The sequence below is a fragment of the Ranitomeya variabilis genome, chromosome 6 (genome assembly GCF_051348905.1).
Source record: "Ranitomeya variabilis isolate aRanVar5 chromosome 6, aRanVar5.hap1, whole genome shotgun sequence".
NCBI classification, from domain to species: Eukaryota; Metazoa; Chordata; class Amphibia; order Anura; family Dendrobatidae; genus Ranitomeya; species Ranitomeya variabilis.
Window position 1 is genome coordinate 473,444,097 of NC_135237.1, and position 24,140 is coordinate 473,468,236.

The window sequence follows — 24,140 nt, forward strand, 5'->3', positions numbered from 1 at the left end:
CTCACCCACTCATTTTTCATTGTGACTTATTTATTCTATTTTCCCTTCTGGTAAAAGAAAAATAAAGTATATTGCAAGTAAAAATGCAGCTGCCAAAACATGCTCTAAAAGTTGTGATTTCTGAGATTCCGCCAGTAAAGACGACAAGCAGCTAATAAAAGTGGTACAACCAAAACACTTCCCATGCATTAAAACATGAACAGAGCCTCCTCTAAATTATGGAAAAGGCTTTGAACAGTACTGGTGGTGTGAATAAGTGAGACTGCTAGTGAAAACAATGTACATGTAACATATAGGACTGTAACTTTTTAATTGGCGCCAAGATTTAATGAGCTTCTTGCCTACATTTTTACAAATAAACAAAAGATATTTCTACAAAGAGTGAAAGCCAATTGTCTGTGAATGCTGCAAATCATAGAGGAGAAAGTTCAAGAATTTACAGCCCTCTTTGATTCCATATTAGAAGAATGTATTAGTACAGCTGGAGCGCAGATGAAAGTTTTTATAATCTATTTCTTTTGAGCGCCATTTCAATATGCTTTGTGCTGTCTCCAACCACCAATTTAAAGGTACAGTAAATACAACCCTCTAGACAACTATTACATGCAGTCAGTGGAAAGTGCGTTTCTCATCGTCCCTTTTTCTTGTTTTATGCCCACATTTATTAGTTTACATAAATCAAAATTTAAAGAGCGATTTTTTTTTTAACAGAACTGGCAAGAAAAGTTGAATTAAATAGATAAGAAAACGGGAAGGTGTCATCAGAAAATGACCTATTTTTTCAATCAGGTTTTTATGTTCTATGCAGTTTTTAAAATGTTTTAATTTGTTTCAGGCTATTCTCATGCAGCTACATGTGCATAGGCAGCAACAGATTGGCTCGGACTCTCTGACTTCTACAACAGGCATGTTCTAATCAAGTCAGAGGTCATTGTGAAGACAGGAGGGGGAGGAGGTGAGCTGTGACCATCACTTATTGTGAATGTTGTATCCTGTGTTATCTACTGCATATAGAGGCTTTATCTGTGTTTTAATTAAATCATGCCTGTAATTATAATGAGGCTGTTGAATTCATTTGTATAGAACAAAGAAGGATGAATTGAATAGTAGACTTAATCTCCTTTGTGAAAACGGAGGAAAGATTTTAGAACTTATTAAAATAAATATTATATATATTATACATCATATAAGATTTAACCTCATCTCTCGGCATTTTATTGTTTGCATTTATATACCAATATGAGGTTGGGGTTTTTTCGGAACAAGGTGTACTTTTAAGTGACCCCATTCATTTTACATTATAATGTCTGGGAAAAATGGAAAAAAAATCCAAGTACTGTGAAATTATAATTTATAATAGTGATACATAAGTGCTTCTTTCTTCCTCTGAACGCTAAGTAGCCAGTAGACGAGAAGACAGAAGTGGTAATAAACCACTTCTCCCCATTGTCCTTGCCTGCATCTTATAAATGGGGACTGGCCTCGCTCCTGCTAGAATGTAGGTGCAGGAGCTTTAAGCCCGCACCATAAATTTACAATGGTGTGGGATTATGGTAAATATCTAGTACAAGCACCGTTAATTTATCAGGCAAGATAACAGATAACAGACATTTCTCAAAAAAAATAAAAATGACATCTTAGGCCTGAGGCACATGACTGAATTATGGCTCCATTTTGCATTTAGTAATTTTAAGCAAACATAGTTCATGTTGCTTTACTTTATGTCACTGTAACTTCAAAATGAAAAACTGAATACAAAAACAAAAATGATTTTAAAAAAATACCGTAGTAAAGTTGGAATTCATGTATTTGTTTATTACGTTTTTAAGTATTACTTTTAGCACATTAAGTGTCATCATGTCATCAGTATTTCCACATTCAGTGAGGTCACCTGGAAAAAAAACTAATTTATTTGCAAAAACAAGATCAAGTTTCAAAAGTCATAAAATTACAATACTGGCATTAGTTCCATGTCTGCTTTCGAAAATACTGTCCTTATCTAAATAGTGCAGTTTCCTTTAGCTGAGTCTTTAATGAACTGTGACAAACGCCAACACTGCTTTATTGATTTCTACACTTAAATCTGAAAGTTTAAAGTTTATTTCAAGTTTTGATAGGCATTGAGATTCAGATGAACACCTGCAGCTTCATGTTTCTTCCCATTTTATAACTGGCATGTTCCACCTCAACGTTAAAACGTGTCCAATCATATGGCCTCATTTAAACAGGTCAATTTATTAATTTGGTTGCTTAAAATATGCCAACTTGTAAGGTCAGCCATGTGTCAGTAAATGAAAGAATTTTAGTGCTCGGCTTCAATGATTGAGTGAGATCTTTAACATTTTAAAATGAATTCACATGATTATGATGGAATGGCGTCTTGCATATCATTTTGGCGATTTTTCAATTTAGCCATTTTGGACATTTGATGCATTTCTGACCTAACAGTTCTTTTCATAGCATTAGCTAGAAGTGAGCAGACATATAATAAGAATACAAAAACATGTTATATATTAAAGCAATAAATAAACAAAAATAAAAAGGTCATGTGACCAATAATTAAAAATTACATTTATTCTGATATCTAAAGGGGATGTCTAGGCATATAATATTGATGATCTATGATATCAGATTGGTGGGGGTCCGACGCATCAAATCGGTGGGAGTTTGACATTAGATATGTCATCAATATCATATCGTTGGGGGTCCAACACTATATTGGATCAGTGGAGGTCCAACACAACATCATATCAGTGGGAGTCCAACAGCTCCGATAGCTGTCAGATATGACTAGTAAATGAAACTGAACATGACCGCTATACGCAATGTGTGGAAGCCTTTTTTTAAACACTTTGGGGACATTTTTTTTTCTTTCAGCTTAAATGCATTCATTTTTAGCTAAAAATCATTTTTGCAATTAGCTTTCAATATAAATTTTGCACCGTTTTGCTTACAGGCTCTTTTTTTCCTGCAAGTTCAATTTTAGTGTGTTTAACTATATTTGGCATTTCAACTAACGCAAACAACACAAAGGAACTGCAGATTAATTAAATAGCATGGCAATTTATATAGCATCAGAGCATGTAATAGTAACTTCCTGACATATTAAAGTAACACACGATATCTTGGTACGACATAAATGTCAACAGATGACCACCTGCTCTTGCAGCTGCTTTGCTGTGAGGTGCTGCCAGCTTCATCTGACTGTAACTTAGTTTTATTAAGCAAACAAAGACCATAGGAAGTGCATCATATTGCATTAGCCTTGAACTCAGGGTCGGACTATTAAAATCCCAAATAGAAAACACTCAGGACCTGAAAATGAGTAAGGGCTCTTCTATCATGAGACAACATGAGCATCACGCTTCATCAAGCTGTCTCCCAGGGGTTGGCATTTTGCTGCTCTCCGAAGTGGAACTCAGCTGGTTCTCCTAGCCGGCTTAGTTACACTGACAGCAAACTCGGACAACAGGGATGCTCTCTGTATTCAATTGCATATGCATCATACGTAACTGAACACATCAGTGGTGCGTGTACTCCAAAGGAGGAGTGGTCAGCCCCTTGCCCTGATGTTCATCAGAGTGATAAGGTGCATCATGCTGCTGATGGAGCTTCAAATCTAATTTACCTTCCCTGGGTGGGATATTGCCTGGGGAACTTTTTTGTCAGGTAAAAGTAAGAACAAAGTGATGGTAACTTGATGGACCACAATGAAACCAAGGGTCTGTTTGTCAACATTCTTGTGAGTTATGAAATGATCCGGCACTGGCATTAAAGGGAATCTGTCACCTACTTTTTCATATTTAAGCTGCGGCCACCGTCATCAGGGGCTTATCTACAGCATTCTGTAATTCTGTAGATAAGCCCCAGATGTATCCTGAAAGATAAGAAAAACAAGTTATATTATACTCACCTGGGGGGGCGGTCCGGTGTGGTCTGGGTCCGATGGGCATCACGATCCGGATCCGGCACCTCCCATCTTCATGTGATGACGTCCTCTTCCTTGCTTTTGTCACGGCTCCGGCACAGGCAAACTTTGTCTGCCCTGTTGAGGGCAGCGTAAAGCACTGCAGTGCGCAGGTGCTGGGCTTCTCGGAGCTTTCCTGGTGCCTGCGCACTGCAGGACTTTACGCTGCCCTCAACAGGACAGACAAAGTACGCCGGCACAGGAGTCACGACAGAAGCAAGGAAGAGGACGACATCGTATGAAGATGGGAGGTGCTGGACCCGGACAGCGATGCCCATCGGACCGCACAGGGACCGCCTCTGGGTGAGTATAATCTAACTTGTTTTTCTTATCTTTCAGGTTACATTGGGGCTTATCTACAGCATTACAGAATTACAGGAGAGTAGTGCTGCATTGCCTGCTGGCTTTCTGCTTACTAAGGAGCGGGGTGTCTTGATCATTGACAGGTGGGACCAGCAACAAGGTTGTGTCACTGGCACGGGTATCAGATGCTCTTTTTTTAGAGCAGGTAGCTTTACTTTTGCAGCATTGTAAGCGTGCAAGGGGTTGGCTCCAGACTGCTTTACAGCAGTGCTTTTAAGCTCTATCTCAATGAGCGTGCATGAGATGGCCTACTTGCCTAAGAGACTGGCCACCTCTGATAGTCTGCAGAGGATGTTTAATAAGAGGTATTTTACAAAGCTGCTTGCTTCAACAAGCACTATGCAATTATACCCATTTAAGAAATTAAGGCATTACCTTTAATTGTCCGAGGTTGTAAACTATACTTACTGTATTTCCTTGCTCGGCCAGTGACACTTAAGTGGGCTTGTATGTCACACCTCATGCATCTACATTCCTGAGATTAAAATGTCACATTTCATTATGTCAACTGGCAGCATTATATCTTAAAGCAAAGACTGCAAAAGCAACACAAGATGAAATGCCATCCTGGAGTCACTTCAAAGCCAGTATACAATGCAGAAATCATTACAGAGGTTGCTTGCAGTTCTGTACTATGCAAATTGTGTGCCAGTATTTTCCATTACTAGAATAAATTCCAGAATGTCTTATAAATTATAACATCACAAGTGTAATATACATGTGAAAGTCTAACATAACTGCAAACACTTAAAAATGCGACAAGGTCAAATAAACAAATAATAAAACCTCTGTAAACGACACTGGCCTTCAAGAAGCGCTCCCATTGATTATTTTATTCATTGAATGTGTATGTATATGCATGTTATGTGGTGTGATTATAAACATACTTACCTACCACCGCTTTCTCCAGTGTCTAGAGCCTTACTGCTCCTCTTCTTAGTGACGGTACCGCAATTCTGACTAGTCGGCTCTTTCTATGCATTATGAATGATCCGCAAGTTATTTTTTCAATGAAAGCCTATGGTGCCTCGTTCAGATTCTCCTTACCGCTTCCGTTGTAAAGACTACTTCCAGGTAAAATGGAGCACAGTATGGCCTGGCCAGTCTGCAGAGTGGTGACATCACAGAGAAGTAAAGAAGAATAGCGCTGGACACCGGAGAAAGCGGCGGTGTGTATATTAAACACTCTCACAGACAATTTACCCCAAAGCTTGTTTTCACCTTGCTGACCAGTAGTGTTGAGCTTTCCGATACCGCAAGTATCGGGTATCAGCCGATACTTGCGGTATCGGGATTCCGATACAGAGTTCCAATATTTTTGTGATATCGGAAATCGGAATCGGAAGTTCCCAGTGTATGGTTCCCAGGGTCTGGAGGAGAGGAGACTCTCCTTCAGGCCCTGGGATCCATATTCATGTAAAAAATAAAGAATTAAAATAAAAAATATTGATATACTCACCTCTCCGGCGGCCCCTGGACCTTATCGATGTAACCGGGAGCCTCCGTTCCTAAGAATGAGGAGTTTAGGACTTGCGATGACGTCGCGGCTTGTGATTGGTCGAGTGAGTGGTCACATGAGCGGTCACACGACCAATCACAAGCCGCGACGTCATCGCAAGTCTTTCACTCGCTCATTCTTAGGCACAGAGGCTGCCGGTTACAGCGGTAACTACCAGGGCGCGTCAGAGGGTGAGTATATCCCTATTTTTTATTTTTATTCTTTATTTTACACATTAATATGGATCCCAGGGCCTGAAGGAGAGTTTCCTCTCCTTCAGACCCTGGGAACCATCCAGCATACCTTCCGATATTTGTGTCCCATTGACTTGTATTGGTATCAGGTATCGGTATCGGCGATATCCGATATTTTTTGGATGTCGGCCGATACCATCCGATACCGATACTTTCAAATATCGGAAGGTATCGCTCAACACTACTGACCAGGCCAATTTTTACAATTCTGACCATTGTCAATTTATGAGGTCATAACTCAGGAACACTTCAATGGATGTCAGTGATTCTGAGAATATTTTCTCATGACATATTGTACTTTATGATAGTGGTAAAATTTCTCTGATATGACTTGCATTTATTTGTGAAAAAAAACGAAAATTTGGTGGAAATGTTGAAAATTTTGCAATTTTCAAACTTTTAATTTTTATGGCCTTAAATCAGAGAGTCATATCGCACAAAATAATTAATAAATAACATTTCCAACATGTCTACTTTACATCAGCACAATTTTGGAAACATATTTTTTTTCCAGGAAGTTATAAGGGTTAAAAGTTGTCCAGCAATTTCTCATTTTTACACAATTTGCAATACCATTTTTTAGGGACCACTTCACATTTGAATTGACTTCGAGGGGCCTAAATGACAAAAAAATACCCCAAAATTATACCATTCTAAAAACTGCACCCCTGAAGGTACTCAAAACCACATTCAATAAGTTTATTAACCCTTCAGGTGCTTCACAGGAAGTTTTGGAATGTGGAAGGAAAAAAATAAACATTTACATTTCTTTCACAAAAATTTTCCTTTAGACCTAATTTTTTTTACTTTCGCATGGGTAACAGGAGAAAGTGGACAATACACTTTGTTGTGCAATTTCTCCTGAGCATGCCGATACCCAATATGTGGGGGAAATCTACTGTTGGGCACACGGCACAGCTCGGAAGGAAAGGAGCACCATTTCACTTTTTGAATGTAAAATTTGCTGTCATAATTACCAGACGCCATGTCATGTTTGGAGAGCCCCTGATGTGCATGAACAGTGGAAACCCCCTTACAAGTGACACATTTTGGAAACTAGACCCCTTGGGGAACTTATCTAGATGTGTATTAAGCACCTTGAACTCACAGGTGCTTCACAGAAGTTTATAACGTAGAGCCGTGAAAATAAAAAAAAAAAAATTTTCCCAAATCTTTTTTAGCTCCATATTTTGCATTTCATAAGGGTAACAGGAGAAATTACTGCATACAATTTGTTGTGCAATTTCTCCTGAGTATGTTGATACCCCATATGTGGGGAATACTACTGTTTTGGTGCATGGCAGGGCTCGGAAGGGAATGAGCGCCATTTGACTTTTTGAATGCAAAAATGTATGGAATAATTAGCAGACACCAGGTAGTATTAGGTCATGTGACTAAACAGTGTAACCCCCCCACAAATGATGCCATTTTGGAAAATAGACCCCTTATGGAACTTATCTAGATGTGTATTGAGTACCTTGAACCCACAGGTGCTTCACAGAAGTTTATAACGTAGAGCTGTGGAAATAAAAAAATCACATTTTTTCAAATCTTTTTTAGTTACAAATTTTGTATTTTCACAACGGCATTGTATTTTCACTGTGCTAGCATCAATCGTGGGTGTTGCTGTGGGGCGTCAGCTGCCACATACAGCTGGCACCCGCATCCGATCTCCGCCACGCTCAGCTTGAGGCTGTGCAATCGGTGCACCATACTAGTACTGCTGTTTGCGGGAGCGCAGTTCCTGCAGAGCAGTTCTAGTACGGCGCATATTGGGAAGGAGTTAATGGTTGATTATAATGTTGATGCTATATTGTGTATAGCTTTTACTCCTTATTTATAGTATCTATCTCTTTATATATACTCATCACTTTTGAGGTAATTGTAAGTGGGTTTAAGAAATTGTTACTGCACAGCACAGCTACTGTACACAATGGTGGTTTCTAGAACCCAAAACTGTGAATTGGTGAATTATTTGGGCTGGTTACAATGCATGCAGTATAATAGATTTTTGAGGCATGACAGATGTCATTATACAGGTAGTCAGACTGTGGCTACCCCCTTTATTATGGTGTACTTTTCACATTTCCCACTATGGAATCCTCATTGCAGAATGTTTTGCGACTGTTATTTTGATTTAGTTACTGTATTATCAATCACAATTTGGAGGAGTTACATTGTTAAAATGAATCTGTTGTAGCCCTCAAATTTTGTTACTTATATGCACAGTCTTTCCATAGCATGTGTAACTGGTTGATGGCTTTATTAGGCATGGATGATGGTGATCGAGTCCATTAATAGCGTCAAATGGCCTCTTGGTGGCAGTTTAGGAATCAGGTGGAAGTTGCAGACAAGATAAGGTGGACTCATTTTAACTAATAGAGGATGTAAAACCTCATGGTGGTGAACAGGCTCGGCTTTGGTGGCCAGCATTAAGGACGTTGTTATGGTAACATCAATCAGTGGTGGGCATGGTGGTTAAGCACAGGAGTGAGGATAATAGGGTCATTGGTTTACTGGCTTTGACTGAATTGCAAGCCAGTGCGTGCCGCCCCTTTATGGCTGTCTGTCCTGGTGCTGTATGTCAGACAGCTGGGGATATCACAGTACTAGCACTTCACCTGAATCCTACTGTGAATGTTTTAATCCTGTAATTTAAATAAAGTTGTGGCCATTTTGACAACCAAAATAATGTGTTTTGTGTATTTATTCCAGTGTCTTGGTTTACTGTAGTTATGGTTGTTTTAAGATGGAGTGGAGGTCCATCCCATATCCAAAAGTCATGACTGTATAAGCACGTTTTTCGGCACTGGAAATGGACCTTTAGTCAAGGTGGAAGGAATTATCAGTCAATTTTTTCAAAACAACTTTCAGTCCTGTGCAAAAAGCTGAAGATAAAGAGTAATTTCACCTTTCTGCAGGGCAACAACCCAAAGCATGCCTCCAAATCAACATAAGACTTTGCCAACAGAAGTTTTGGATTGGCTAAGCCAAAGCCCAGACTGGAACCAAATTGAAAATCTGTTGCTTGACCTGAAGAGGGTGCGATGGACAGGAGATGCTGTCATAATCAGACAGATTTCGAGGGCTACTACAAGGAAAAATGGGCAAAGATTGCAAATTCTACATGTGCCATGCTTATTGACTCCCACTCTAAACAACTGAATGCTGTTACAAATCCATAGGGTACCTTAACAAAGTATTACCATATATACGGTACTCGTTTATAAACCAAGTTTTTCAGCACACTTTTTTATGCTGAAAACTCCCCTCCTCAGTTTATACACGAGTCATTGTCCCAGAAGCTGGCGGGGAAGGGTGAGCTGCGGGTCACAGGAGGCAGGAGCCGGCGGCCCACTGCTAAAGAGAAATTAATATTCACTGCACTGGCAGTGAATATTCATTTCTCTTATAACATGCACAGTGTCAGCCGGAGCTGTCAGTTTCCAGCAGCGGCCGGGCTATCATAGGTGCCTGCTCATTAAGGTAACGAATAGTCACCTCTCTCCACTCCTATAGGCACGGAGAGAGAGATGAATATTCATTCCTTTAATGAGCGGCTTATAATCGGGTCGGCTTATACACTAGTACATACGGTATTTTATGTGTGTGCATATTTATGCAACCAAATTAAATTTAGTGCTTTAGTTTTGGTTTTCTACAGAAAAGGATTTCAGTTCATTTTTCAAATGAATTGTACGGATTATAGGCGACATTAAAGGTGGAAAAAGTTCGGAAATTATTCATCTTGGTATAATTTTTTACATGACAAAAATCAGACATTTTAACAGGAGTTAAAATTTGCCATTTTTCTTTTAATGTTGACATCTTCACATCCTGTATCTATTTCTAGTGTAAGAATAAAAGGATCAATAAAATATTGTAATTTCCATAGTTTTGACACTGAAGACGAGAGCAAATAAAAATTTAATTCAGAATGAAGATCACATGAATAAACTTGTATCTCATTATTTTGCTTTCTTAAGCATTTTTGATACTGTACCAAGATTGGGGGGAAGAAAGTCAATAAAGAGTCTTGTAACATCCTAGTGAACATGCTTTAAAGTTCTTTACAATGTAGATCCTTCAAGACCACTATCAAAGAAAATGTTAAACATAATAGTCCATAAAAGAAAGAACACCCCCTGGCTGGATATTACTTAACATTTGGTTCTAATCTAAGTAGACTGATTCGAAAGGCAGTGATATATCAAGTAGTCAGATGCATTGTGCATGCTTCTAATTGGATAATTACAGAAATAAGCTATAATAATGTACAACAATAACATCAAGGCGATGGATGTTCTACTTGCTTATGTTGGTTCTACTACAATGTTTAATTGCAGGAGGCACAACGGAAGGAAAGTGAGTTGTTTAAGGTCACAAAGTGCCATGAGAAAATCCCCAGAGATCTAATCACCGATTCCTGTTCTGGCTTTAACCTGCTCACCCTGCTGAACTATTCAACTGAATACTTTCTTATAAGTGGCCGTTCCCACAATCAAGTGTCTTCTGTACATAAAATGCAAGTCCCAGACAAGACAAATGCGACCATCCAAAGTAAATGCCAATTACATCGTGCAGGCCCCTATGTGGGATATGATTAGCCCATTATACAAGGTCACTTGTCATCAAATGGTACATGAGCTCAGATTTCCCTTACAAACATCAAAAGATATTGGACCCTTAAAGAAGCTTGATGCCAATAATTACATGGAGATAATTGTATGTCAGTCGTCTGTCATTTTCTACTCCGCACTGATCAATTTTAGAGTTTCCTTTACCAAAAATGTTTTATGAGAAATATATTTGAGAGTATTTTATGTGAATAAACCATGAGTTCTGACGGCTCAGCTAAAATACTTCAGAAAGTGCTCCAAGAAAGCAGTGTTAATCACCGTACTACACCAAAATCCTGCAGAAATGGGAATTTTTTTAACTTTCAGAAGTCACATCAGCAGCCTCCAAGGCCTGTATGTTTTTTTTAAGTAATAAAAGCAGCTTGGACATGAGGCCTCATATGGAATATGCAGTTCTGTTAACCAGTTAGAAAAGGTACAAAGAAGAGCCACAAAAGTGATTAATGATATCATGATATGAGGAAAGATTATAAGAATTTCAGTTTGTCTTAGAAAGGGGCAACTAAGGGAGGACATGTACATAAAGGGCCCATATGAAAAATATGGTCAAAATATTTTTTCATGCAAAACCCTTTCAAAACACATAGGAGGCACTACCCCCTTCTTGTAGAAAAGAAGGATCAATCTCCATAGGGGGAAAGCTTCCTTTACCATGAGAACTATTAATCTGTAAAATAGCCAAACTCAGGAGATGGTCACAGTGACCATTGATGTTATCAAAAAAGGCCTTGATGATTTCTTAGAAAAAGTCAATACATACTCTTATGTACTGTAAATGGATAAAAAATGGATAAAAGTGTTATTCTGATTGTTGATCCAGTTATCAACACTTGGGAACAGTAGGGAAAATGTGCTCCTTTCAAGCAGATTCATTCATTCCTTATGATTAGTGTTGAGCATCCCGATACTGCAAATATCGGGTATCGGCCGATATTTGCTGTCTCGGAACTCCGATACAGAGTTCCAATATTTTAGCGATATCGGAAATCGGAATCGGAAGTGTGCGGTGCGTATGGTTCCCAGGGTCTGGAGGAGAGGAGACTCTCCTTCAGGCCCTGGGATCCATATTCATGTAAAAAATAAATAATAAAAATAAAAAATATTGATATACTCACCGCTCCGGCGGACCCTGGCTCTTAGCGGTGCCTCCGTTCCTAAGAATGCAGGGAGTGAAGGACCTTCGATGACGTCGCGGCTTGTGATTGGTCGCGTGAGCGGTCACATGAGCGGTCACGTGACCAATCACAAGCCGCGACGTCATCGAAGGTCCTTCACTCTGCATTCTTAGGAACGGAGGCAGACGCTTGGACCGGTGAGAACCGGAGCCGTCGGAGGGGTGAGTATATCAATATTTTTTATTTTTAATCTTTATTTTATACATGAATATGGAACCCAGGGCCTGAAGGAGAGTTTCCTCTCCTTCAGACCCTGGGAACCATTCCGATATTTTGTGTCCCATTGATATGCATTGGTATCGGGTATCGGTATCGCGATATCCGATATTTTTTGGATATCGGCTGATCCAATCCGATACCGATACCTTTGCATATCGGAAGGTATCGACCAACACTACTTATGATCGTTAATGTATTTCTTCTTTTCATTCAATATCCTTTCCCACCCTTAGGTTGAAGTTTAGGCCTTTTTCCATCCATACTAATTATGGATCTATCCCTTATCCATTTTCCTCCTTACTAATTTATGTGACATCACACAATTAAATGGTCATAAAACGATGAGGTAATTTGTAACACAATTACGGAATCAATCACATGATAACCACAAATGTATTGATAATCCTAGGGTAGAAAAATGGCTGTCCAATGGCAGGGTTGCTAATTGTCCAGAAATTCCAGGACAGTCTGTAAAAATAGGGCACTTTGTTGCCTTGTCTGTAAAAAAATGTAAGGCGTCATCGATTTTTTGGAAGCTGAAGAAACTTATACGGATTATTTTGACTGTGATTATCATTTTACAATTTTCAGTAAATGCAGTTAATTTCTTCATATCAGAATTATGAGCTGTAGACATGTATCACTTATAATCATAATGATATATAATATTTTTCCCATGTGTCCATAAAAAATATTGGCTGCCTGTGATTTTTTGGTATGCTGTCCAGAAAAAATAAAAAAGTCAGCATTGGAAACCCAATCTAAGGGTTGTCTAACTGTATAATAATTCACTGCTAATGAGCCACTAATAATCTAGAGCAGTGTTTCCCAAACTCTAGTCCTCACGACCCCCAACAGGTCATGTTTTCAAGTGTTGCACAGGTGAGAGAATTTCTTATACCTTGATAATAATTCCATCACCTGTTCAATACTCCGGAAATCCAGAAAACATGATGTGTTTGAGACCTGTTAGGACTGGACTTTGGGAATCACTGATCTAGAGTTTAGATATCATTGGGCTCCGGAGTGGCCAGTGGGTAACTTCCTGCCAGTACAGGAAATACCCTGACTTCCTCTTATTCTCCAAAACCATACTAGCATCCATTTGTCCGTACAATTCTGAAACATATTTTACAGCAACTCCACTTTTTTCTATCATGTTGTAGTCATTAGCAGCATAGTAATTGTCTGTGTCATCCCCATTCTCAATACCATTATTTCAAATGTTATCCTTGTCAGTACCAATGTCATTTACTTACAGGTCCTGTCACTTGAGATGCACTTTCAAATTCTTCATCATCCTCCATTAATGTTTCTGCTCCAGGCAATGAATCTGTTCCAAGGAGACAAAAAAGAAATAGCTTCATGTTCATGTAATTACTTTGGAATAATTAATCTCTTGAAATATGTAAACCTCTAAATTTCATGCCAAGACTATATAAATAGGTTTAAGAGCAGGTTTTGAATTACAACGGTAATATGTTTTATATCTTTTCTGCCACGGAGCCTATTTTGATGAGTGAAGTCTTAATGGATTGAGGCAGCCTATCTTATTTGATCATGATGAAAACAAAAAAGGCAGTAGCGCCAAGAATTACCAGTGGGTAAGCCCAAATATTGTGATATAATAATTGATGCCTGCGGGATATTTAAGGTAGAAGAAGTGGGGCCCTTACTTTTAATGACAGCCTATCATCTGTCGTCTTTCACTTGTGATAAGTATGTATTCCATCTACAAATAAATGCTGTATGTATCCCATATATTTAATCACTATGGTACACAGATCTAAACATGCCTGTAATTTAATCACCGTGTTTACCTACTGTAATTGAATTTAATGGCTAGGAAAAGCAGATCTATTATTTGGCCCTTGACATGACAATATCCCCAGATGCTCGGGGCAAAACTTGCATGTTGTATTGTATCTACCTTGTATAATGGATAACTTGATTATAATGGAAGATGTTACAAGAAAATTTCAGAGAAAGACATCAGGAACACAACAGAGAGCCATGGAAGAACATGTCCACACGATTCATTACTGAGGGATCATAGTCATTCCAATGAAGGCTCAGTATAAATATTTTTCCATAGAAGCAAAATCCCTAGGAGATAATACCGTTGTAATACAGCATCCAATGGAGGATCACAGAATTCTGTATGAAATCAGAGGCCTCCAGAAGTACACTAGAACCTTCTATGGGTACTATTATTACTCTGTACAACTCACAGGTTGTACTAAGTCATAATTCCAAACTCTGAGTAAAGTCATATCCAAACCATAGCTATTTGTAACTAAACGAGTTGTTGGTTCAGTTAATCTATTTTACAAAGTGCTGAGAATGAAATAAACATTAATAAATAAAATGAAGTTATAATCATCTCAATAATCCTCTATCTCTCCCATTCTGACGCTGCCAGTCTCTACTGTCTGCTGCAACTCCCATTCTGATGACAGACACCACATTCTGTTGCTTCAATTCTGACGGCTACAAGGCTCTATGTTCTGCTGCAGCCAGTCTCTTTCTGCTGCAGCTCCCATTCTGACTATGACAGTCACTACTCTCTGCTGCAGCTCCATTTCTGATGCTGCCAGTCCACACTTTCTGCTGTAGCTGCTATTCTGACTGCTGCCAGTCTCTACTTTCTGCTGTAGTTTTCATACTGATGCTGCCAATCTCTACTTTGTGTTGCAGCTCCCACTCTGATGCTGCCTGTCTCTACTCTAGTTCCCATTCTGACGCTGTCAGTCTCTACTTTCCGCTGCAGCTCCCATTCTGATGCTGTCAGTCTCTACTTTCTGTTGCAACTCCCATTTTGATGCCACTAGTCTCTACTTTCTGCTGTAGTTCCCATTCTGACACCCCCAGTCTCTACTTTCTGCTGTAGTTCCCAGTCTAATGCTGCCGGTCTCTACTTTCTGCTGTAGTTCCCATTCTAACACTCCCAGTCTCTACTTTCTGCTGTAGTTCCCATTCTAACACTGCCAGTCTCTACTTTCTGCTCTAGTTCCCAGTCTAATGCTGCCAGCCTCTACTTTCTGCAGTAGTTCCCATTCTGATGCTGCCAGTCTCTATTTTCTGCTGTAGCTCCCAATCTAATGCTGCCAGCCTCTACTTTCTGCTGCTGTTCCCATTCTGATGCTGCCAATCCCTACTTTCTGTTGCAGCTCCCAAACTGACAGTTATAGAATTTCTACTGCAGTATTATATTTCAGTATTATATATAACAAATTACATAATTTGCTGCATTTCATTATTTTATTTAGAAATGTACCCCCATTATTTCGCAGGTTGTAGAACGCAGGCACAAAGGTTCTGTAGGTAATATAAATTGTCTACTCTGATGAATTAGTCAACTTCATTAATGTTTTTAAAAGCATTTAAATATATGTCAATGTTTAAAATGTAATATAAAAAGTTAAAAAAACACATGAAAGTAAAAATTTACAGAGTAGAAACTTCTAAATGTTTGCTCTTGAGGTGTCAATACTTAAATAAGCTATTATATAGCTACATCAACCACAAGTCTAAAAAATGACAGCACTTTTCACACGTAGGTCTATGTTTAGTCACATTGAGGAATATTCACTACCTAGACATGCTGCATCTAATCTTTGACTAGCAATCTAAAATTAAAACAAGACAGCTAATGCTGAATATTTTAACATTTGGGACTGATTATGATAAAATAAGCACATGTGAACATGCGCAAATAAAATTGTATATAATCAACTGAAAATTCTGCTTTAGCTATTTTTTATTCCATCAGAGATAGAGTATATGTTAAAAAATTTTTGAGGAGGAAGATGGGAGGCGCCGGACCAAGACCAGCGACACGCATAGGACTGGAACGTCCCCCAGGTGAGTATAATAAAAGTTATTTTTCTTCTTTTGCAGGTCGGATTGGGGGCTTATTATAGAATGCTGTAGATAAGCCCTGAAAGGCGGTGGCCGTAACTCATATCGGCCAAACCTGGTGACAGGTTCCCTTTAATATTAGCTCATAGATATACTTAGCATTTACTGGTTATTAAAAAGTGGCACCCCCACAAAAAATGATGTAGGTCCCCCTATAATTAATAACCAGCAAAGGCTCCTGTTAGCATCCCAGCCTGTTTACCAGCTTTGTTTGAGGTGTCCATTCATAGCTCCGGCTTTGATTAGTAAACCTGTGCTGCTTGCCCCGACCCCGGACAATCTGACTACGCTTCTTTCTCGTCCTTATGTACCTTGTACCAATGTCTCTGACCCTCCGGTCAGCTGCTGCTGACTCAAGGACTGCCCAGGATTGGTACATGGTGACGACCAGTAGCCCAGCCTATCCTCACCATCATAAGCTCTACTCAATATCTGGTAGTCACTTAGTTACGCCCCTCCAGGGTAAGCCTGGCCCATGGTGCAGTGGGTCCACACCCACCAGCGTTATAGTCTTTCACACTAAAACATAAAGCTACTATTTAATATAGGCCCAACAGTTCCCTTTTTGTGTGAAGTTTTTTCATCGTATTTATTCTTAAAGGGAATCTGACAGAATGATTCAAGTCCCCAAACTGTTAATATGGTCATGTTTCTCTCTCAAATATATAATACATGTTTTACTTATGCAATCTGTGGCTTCATGACTGACATATCTCTGTTTTAATGCATATTGTAGTGTGGCAGTGTTCACATCATGCGGTACTGAGGCAGTGACCCAGTAAACTTCAAAGCAAAATGTCTTTAATGTCCAAAAACACACAAATGAAAAGCAAACAGTATCCTCCAGATCACAGCCAAAAATAAAAGCCCATGCTGGGTTTTCTTAATTTTGCCTTGGGCAAATAGCTTGTTCAAGACGAAACTTATTTTTATTCTGCACTGCAACCACAGCTATGACTGTGACTGCAATGCACTCCAGCGGCCGTAATACCCTTCTATGCGCATCCTGGGGGACACATAGCGGCCCTCGCATATAACTTCCCTCACTGCCTCACAATATCTAAATTAATTTTAAGTGTTTTGTGCATATGAAAACACTTTCTAAGTCTGTCTCTCTTCCCCATCCAACTTCATCTTCCTCTAATTGACTGACAGCTGATAGGCTTGAGTACACAACCAGTGAGCTGTCGGTCAAGCAGAGGAAGACAGGGCTGGGTGGAGAATACAGCCAGGGAGGCAGAGGCTTGGGAAGGGCTTTGACACATACAGAGCACTTAAGGCTCATTTGCATATTTATCAAAACAGCTAATTTTCTGCTTGCAGCTAGCAGAAAATGTGCTTCCTGCATCATAAGAAGGGGCAAGAGATATATACGGTATATATACAGTGGGTACGGAAAGTATTCAGACAGCTTTAAATTTTTCACTCTTTGTTTCATTGCATCCATTTAGTAAGTTCTTGACTGAAAACAAACAGAAGTGTAGACATTTTTGCAAATGTAATAAAAAAGAAAAACTGAAATATCACATGGTCATTCAGACCCTTTGCTCAGACACTCATATTTAAGTGGCATGCTGTCCATTTCCTTTTGATCCTCCTTGAGATGGTTCTACTCCTTCATTGGAGTCCAGCTGTTTTTAATTAAACTGATAGGACTTGATTTGGAAAGGCACACACCTGTCTATATAAGACCTCACACCTCACAGTGCATATCAGACCAAATGAGAATCATGAGGTCAAAGGAACTGGCCAAGGAGCTCAGAGACAGAAATGTGGCAAGGCACAGATCTGGACAAGGTTACAACAGAATTCCTGCAGTACTCAAGGCTCCTAAGAGCACAGTGGCCTCCATAATACTTAAATGGAAGAAGTTTGGGACCACCAGAAGTCTTCCTAGACCTGGCCGTCCAGCCAAACTGAGCAATCATGGGAGAAGAGCCTTGGTGAGAGAGGTAAAAAAGAACCCCAATATCTGAGCTCCAGAGATGCAGTAGGGAGATGGGAGAAAGTTCCATAAAGTCAACTATCTTCACAGCATAGAAGATGTGAAGCATGTGAAGATATGAGATGTGCAGCATCTGAAACAACGGATACTGGAAGCCTGTGCTAGCATTTCTTCTGCGGTGTTGCTGTCAGTGTGTCAAGAGTGGGAGAAGAGGGTTGCATTGACAATCCAACACAATGGGCAGCACTTTGAACTCATTTTATAAGTGGTCATAAACTTGTAATTAACTCACAAAAGAATAAAGTTACGTTAAAACCAAGCACACCATTGTTTTTCTTGTGAAATTCTCAATAAGTTAGATGAGTCACATGACCCTCTTCTCATTGAAAAAAATAAAGTTGGATCCAAAATGGCTGACTTAAAAATGGCCACCATGGTCACCACCCATCTTGAAAAGTTTCCACCTCCTATATACTAATGTGCCACAAACAGGAAGTTGATATCATCAACCATTCCCATTTATTTAGATGTATCCATATAAATGGCCCACCCTGTAGAATAATTTTCCGGGCGATTAGAGGTTTTCAGTATTCACAAATAAATTTGCCAGAAATTGAATTAATTTGGAAAATTCGGGGAAGCCCGCGAAATTGAATTTCAAACAATCCGCTCATCTGTACTGTCAACATTTTCTGTTGAAGGTCTGGAAAAGTCCTTTACCCTAATAAGGGAACTTTACATATTTAAGCTTGACTTTCTAATCCATAATATTTGGCACCAAATATGAAACAAACATCATATGGCTGCCATTAATGTGGAAAATCTATTCAAAACAAAGGTCTTGCAGATAAAATGGAAATTCACTTTTCCAAAGAATGAAAAAAATATGGTTGACAAGCTCATCTTCAAGTTCCAAAAACATGTCATGAAGAAGACAAATGTAATCTATTGTTTTATATTGCAAGAGAGGCATTGATAGTAAGTCATCCATACTTATTGTCTTTGCTTTTCTTCAACTACTTCAGTTATATAAATCTACTCATAAGTGCTGACCACCAGTGCCAGGCTGATATACCAGAGATCAGGATATCAGCTCCCTGGGGGCCATCGATAGCAATCCAAGATGAGTGTCCTCAACATGTGCGGATGGCAGATGATATTCTTATCACAGGAGGTGATGGTCAAGAGAGGATTTGAAGACACTGATAAAGGGTAAGGACTTGTTTGATGTGCTGGTTCTGCTTTCTGTTTAGTTACAACAAAATGTATTCTATTGATCCTGAAAAGTGTCAGCCATCTCTGAAGACAAAAACTGTTTCCTAATAGCATAAATTACTTGTCTGGAAAAATTGAGTTGTTAAAGCTACACTCCAGCGTTTTGGTTTATTGCAGCACTGAAGTGGTGCAACTAATGCAAGCTTCCAGACCCTAGTCTCATACTGATCAGTCACCTTCTTCATTTTTTACCTGCGCTGCTACGGTTGTTCTTCAGTAGCTTGTGACCTGCTGGATCGCTCCAGTGTTTGCTGGGCCATCTGGAGGTCACTTTTCAATGTAAGTGAGTGAGAGACAGAACGAGGTGAGGATGAGGCTGCTAAAAACTTACATTGAGAGTTTGTGATTGCTACCTCTGACTTCTGGTCAGTTAGAAGTTGCGGTCACAAGATGGCACCGCGAGACTGGAGTGATACCGGGAAGAGCTGAAGATGAGAATTACATCATCACTCCAACACTGAAATTATGAAAAATGCTGGAGTGGTGCTTTACAATAGTGGCAAAAAAGTTTCTACCAGTATATGCATGTCATGAGTGATATTAGAAGTGATGGAAGCTATGACAAAAACAAATAAAATTAAACTAACATAAAGATCACCCTTGAAGGAGCCCTCACGTGTTGACATTTTCATTACCTCCCTAGGAAAGAGTAGCCCTATTTACACTGCATCACACATTGACACATACAGGTGCTTCTCACAAAATTAGAATATCATCAAAAAGTTAATTTATTTCAGTTCTTCAATACAAAAAGTGAAACTCACATATTATATAAAGCCATTACAGAGTGATCTATTTCAAGTGTTTATTTCTGTTAATGTTGATGATTATGGCTTACAGCCAATGAAAATCCAAAAGTTATTATTTCAGTAAATTAGAAGAATTAACAAAAACCTACAAAGGCTTCCTAAGTATTGTGACGTTTCCACAATCAGGGATGGTTTGGGGAGCCATGTCATCTGCTGGTGTAGGTCCACTGTGATTTATCAAGGCCAAAGTCAGTGCAGCCGTCCACCAGGAAATTTTAGAACATTTCATGCTTCCCTCTGTCAACAAGCGTTTTGGAGATTGAAATTTCATTCTCCAGCAGGACTTGGCACCTGTCCACACTGCCAAAAGTACCAATACCTGGTTTACAAACAACAGTATCACTGTGCTTGATTGGCCAGCAAACTCACCTGACCTTAACCCCTTAGAGAATCTATGGGATATTGTCAAGAGGAAGATGAGACACCAGATCCAACAATGCAGATGAGCTGAAAGCTGCTATCAAAGCAACCTGGGCTTCCATAACACCTCAGCAGTGCCACAGGCTGATCACCTCCATGCCACGCCGCATTGATTAATTGATGAAAAAGGAGCCCTGACCAATAATAGAGTGCATTTACTGAACATACATTTTAGTAGGCCAACATTCCAGATTTTAAAATAATTTTTCAAGCTGGTGTTATAAAGTATTCTAATTCACTGAGATAATGGGTTTTCATTGGCTGTAAGCCATAATCATCAACATTAACAGAAATAAACACTTGAAATAGATCACTCTGTTTGTAATGACTCTATATAATATATGAAATTCACTTTTTGTATTGAAGAACTGAAATAAAATTAGAATATCATCAAAAAGTTAATTTGTGAGAAGCACCTGTACAAACATTCTATGCATGTGCATTTTCAATTGGTAAAAATTCCTGACAATAGACATCAGGAGAATTTCTTGGTGCTACCAATCGAGATTTTGTCTTACAAAAAATCCCTTAAAATATAAATCTATATTTTAAAAATGAAAAAGAATACTAATCCACAAGCGAACATACAATTAACCCCTTTCCAACCTTGGGCATAATAATACTTTCTCAGCACATGTCAGCTGTTTTGAACAGCTGACATGTGCCTCTAACAGCCGCGGGTGGAATCGCGATCCACCTGCAGCTGTTAACCCATTAAATGCCGCTGTCAATAGCTGACAGCGGCATTTAACTTGCGCTTCCGGGAAGCGTGCCAGAAATCTCGTCCATCGGTGACCCCGTCACGTGATCGCGGGTCATCGATGGGTTGGCATGACAACCAGAGGTAGCCAGCAGACCTTTATGTTGGTCATAGCCTGATTGCTATGAGCGCCACCCGGTGGTTGGTGCTCATAGCAAGTCAGCATTTCTGATCATCGCCTGCGTGCAGCAGTGGAGATCAGAGTACTGCAGCTTCTAGACTCCCATGGAGACTATTGAAGCATGCAAAAAGTAAAAAAAGTTTTTAAAAATATGATAAAAATAAAAAATATATAAAAGTTCAAATTACCCCCCTTTTGCCCCATTCAAGATAAAAAAAATTAAACAGACATATTCAGAGCCAAGTTCAGAATTGCCTGATCTATCAATATAAAAAAAGATTTAACCTGATCGCTAAACGGCATAACGAGAAGAAAAGTCAAAACGCCATAAAATGCAATAACGGGCGATCAAAAGATTGTATCTATATCAAAATGATATCAATAAAAACATCAGCTCAGCGTGAAAAAAATAAACCCTCATCCCGCCCCAAATCACGAAAAATGGAAATGCTACAGGTCTCCGAAAAAGGCACAATTTTTTTTTTACCAAAGTTTGGATTTTTCTTCACCACTTAAATAAAAAAGAACCTAGACATTTTTGGTGTCTGTAAACTTGTAATGACCTGGACAATCTTAACGGCATTTAGCATTTAGTCAACATGGTAAAATAACAACAAAAACAACTGTGGAATTGCCCTTTTTTTGCAATTTCACCGAACTTTGGATGCTTTTCTTGTTTTCCAGTACATGATATGTCAAAACTAATGGTGTTGTTCAGAACTATAATTTGTCCTGCAAACAACAAGCCCTCACATGGCCATTTTAACCGAAAAATAAAAATAAGTTATAGCCCTGGAAAGAAGGGGAGCAAAAATGAAAACGCAAAAACGGAAAATTGTTCGGGGTTAAGGGGTTAAATACATAAGTATATGATCTGTTCATCAGCAGTTGCTTATACCTAACACATTCATAAGCAGATGATTAAGAGGATGCTATCCTTCTTTTCCTACTTTCTACCCTACCTTACCATGCACCATAAAACCATAATGGAATGGAGCGCCCGCTCTTCGATGACTCACCCTCCATTTCCCTGTGTAGTACTAATCGGAACTAGATAAACCCAGGGCTATCAAAGGATACAAATGAGAGGTGTGAGAGTTATATGTAGCTAATGGATGACACAGGAGGGAACAAGGGGAAGTTCGTATCCCAGGTATGAGTCATCATAAATTTAAAATGATAATATTAATAGTGTAACATGACTCATGCAAAAAATATTGCAATCTGGTTGTAATTATATGTAGTTGGTTAACTTAGTATAGCCAATTTATTGCACTAATACTAAAATAACGTCTGCTTATAGTTCTAAATAATGATTATACAACTGTTATGTAAAAAAAAATATTTTTTATATATGCAGCGCCCCAGGGTCTGAAGGCAATAAAGGAGATCTTCTTACCAAGCATCACAAACCACACAACACACTTCACACTCCAGCCCACCAGGGGGAGTTATGCTCCATTACATCACCCCAGCGGACCCCTAAGCAGCGTCGGTCACCCTGACCGAATACCACAGGTGGCGTCACGAACATACGTCCTTGAGGACGTGTCTGTCAGCAGCCGGGATCCGCCTCCTGATCCTCAATGGCGGGCGGAGACAAAGAAAAGGAAACCGCCCCAGGAGAAGAGAGCGGAAAAGGATGAGGAAGAAACAGACATGGCAGCCACCAGATACCGGAGTGGAGTCGCCCCGACCCAGCGCAGACCCCCGTCACCGGAGGAGTGTGCAGATATGCTGCCGCTGAAGATGGACCTCTTGGAGCTGCCAGAGGAGTCGCAATCTCTACCGCCGCTGATTCTGGCACCTTCCTCGAAGGAGCGGAATGGCGTCGGCGGAGCCACCTTGCGTGCAGGTACCAGATAGAGCTGCATCCCAAGTATCTGCCTGCCCCCCGTGGCGTTTATCCCGCACCGGGTATAATCCTGGACCTTACCCTTCCCAGGCCAGGGAGGATTACGTGCCAGGTAAAGCCCTGGAAGTCGTCTAAGTAGAGAAAAACCGACAAGATTGTAAATAGTTCTTAAAAACATTTCCTTTTCCTGCCTTTAAACCCGTCCAGGGTTATTCCTTAAAGGGGTCCTCAGTTTAAGGAGGATCCCATGTTTTGCACAATTTTTCTTATTATTACAACGAACTGCAGAATCAAGAACTGTGCATGATCACAAACTGTCCATTGTACATAGTTGGCACCTTCTTAAAGGTGCGTCCTACTGGTTTTACAAAGGAGGCTTTTGCAGAGACTGCCTCTTAACAGAAACTGCTGTTAACTTTGCTGTAAAAATAACTTTGCCATATAGACCTGAAGAAAAACCCATTGGTCTGGCAGAATTCCGGGTCAAAATTACATCTTGTAGCCCACCGAAGACCAACGTGGGGGTTCGTCACGGGACCCTCGCATCACGTCACTTTTAAATTGACTTGAATCTTGATGTGATTAATATACCTCATTGAGAGACTTGGGTTTCCTCGTAAAGGGAATGTTGAAGTATTGCACTTTTGCTAGACAAGTTAATATATCATAAAGTTGCTATAATAGATAGTGAGTTAATGCAATAAAGAGAATTGTTAATAATGTTTACATAGTTAATAGTATGAAGCCGGAAAGTTAGTTGATAATGTACTAAATGGGGCTTGTCTAGGAACATCAGCTAGGCGGAGCTGGTACGTAAGGAGAATAGCTGAGCAGACGTGGGAGTCTGTAGCTCCTGGTAAAAGTTGAGAATAAAATGTATATGATGTACTTTTGAATAAAATGCAGTGAGCCCGTGGG

General features: G+C 39.6%; 1 protein-coding gene across 6 annotated transcripts in view; it reads right to left on the reverse strand.

Moving 5' to 3' along the window:
• C6H8orf34 (chromosome 6 C8orf34 homolog) overlaps positions 1-24,140 on the reverse strand; it is a 350,072-nt gene that overhangs the window by 90,305 nt on the left and 235,627 nt on the right. For all 6 annotated transcript variants that reach the window (XR_013217047.1, XM_077270640.1, XM_077270641.1 and 3 more), the window contains one exon: positions 13,376-13,449. Coding sequence is in view for 5 of the 6 variants with exons in the window: in XM_077270640.1 (XP_077126755.1) it covers positions 13,376-13,449 (74 nt within the window). In the remaining variant the exon portion in view is untranslated. The remainder of the gene's footprint in view (positions 1-13,375; positions 13,450-24,140) is intronic.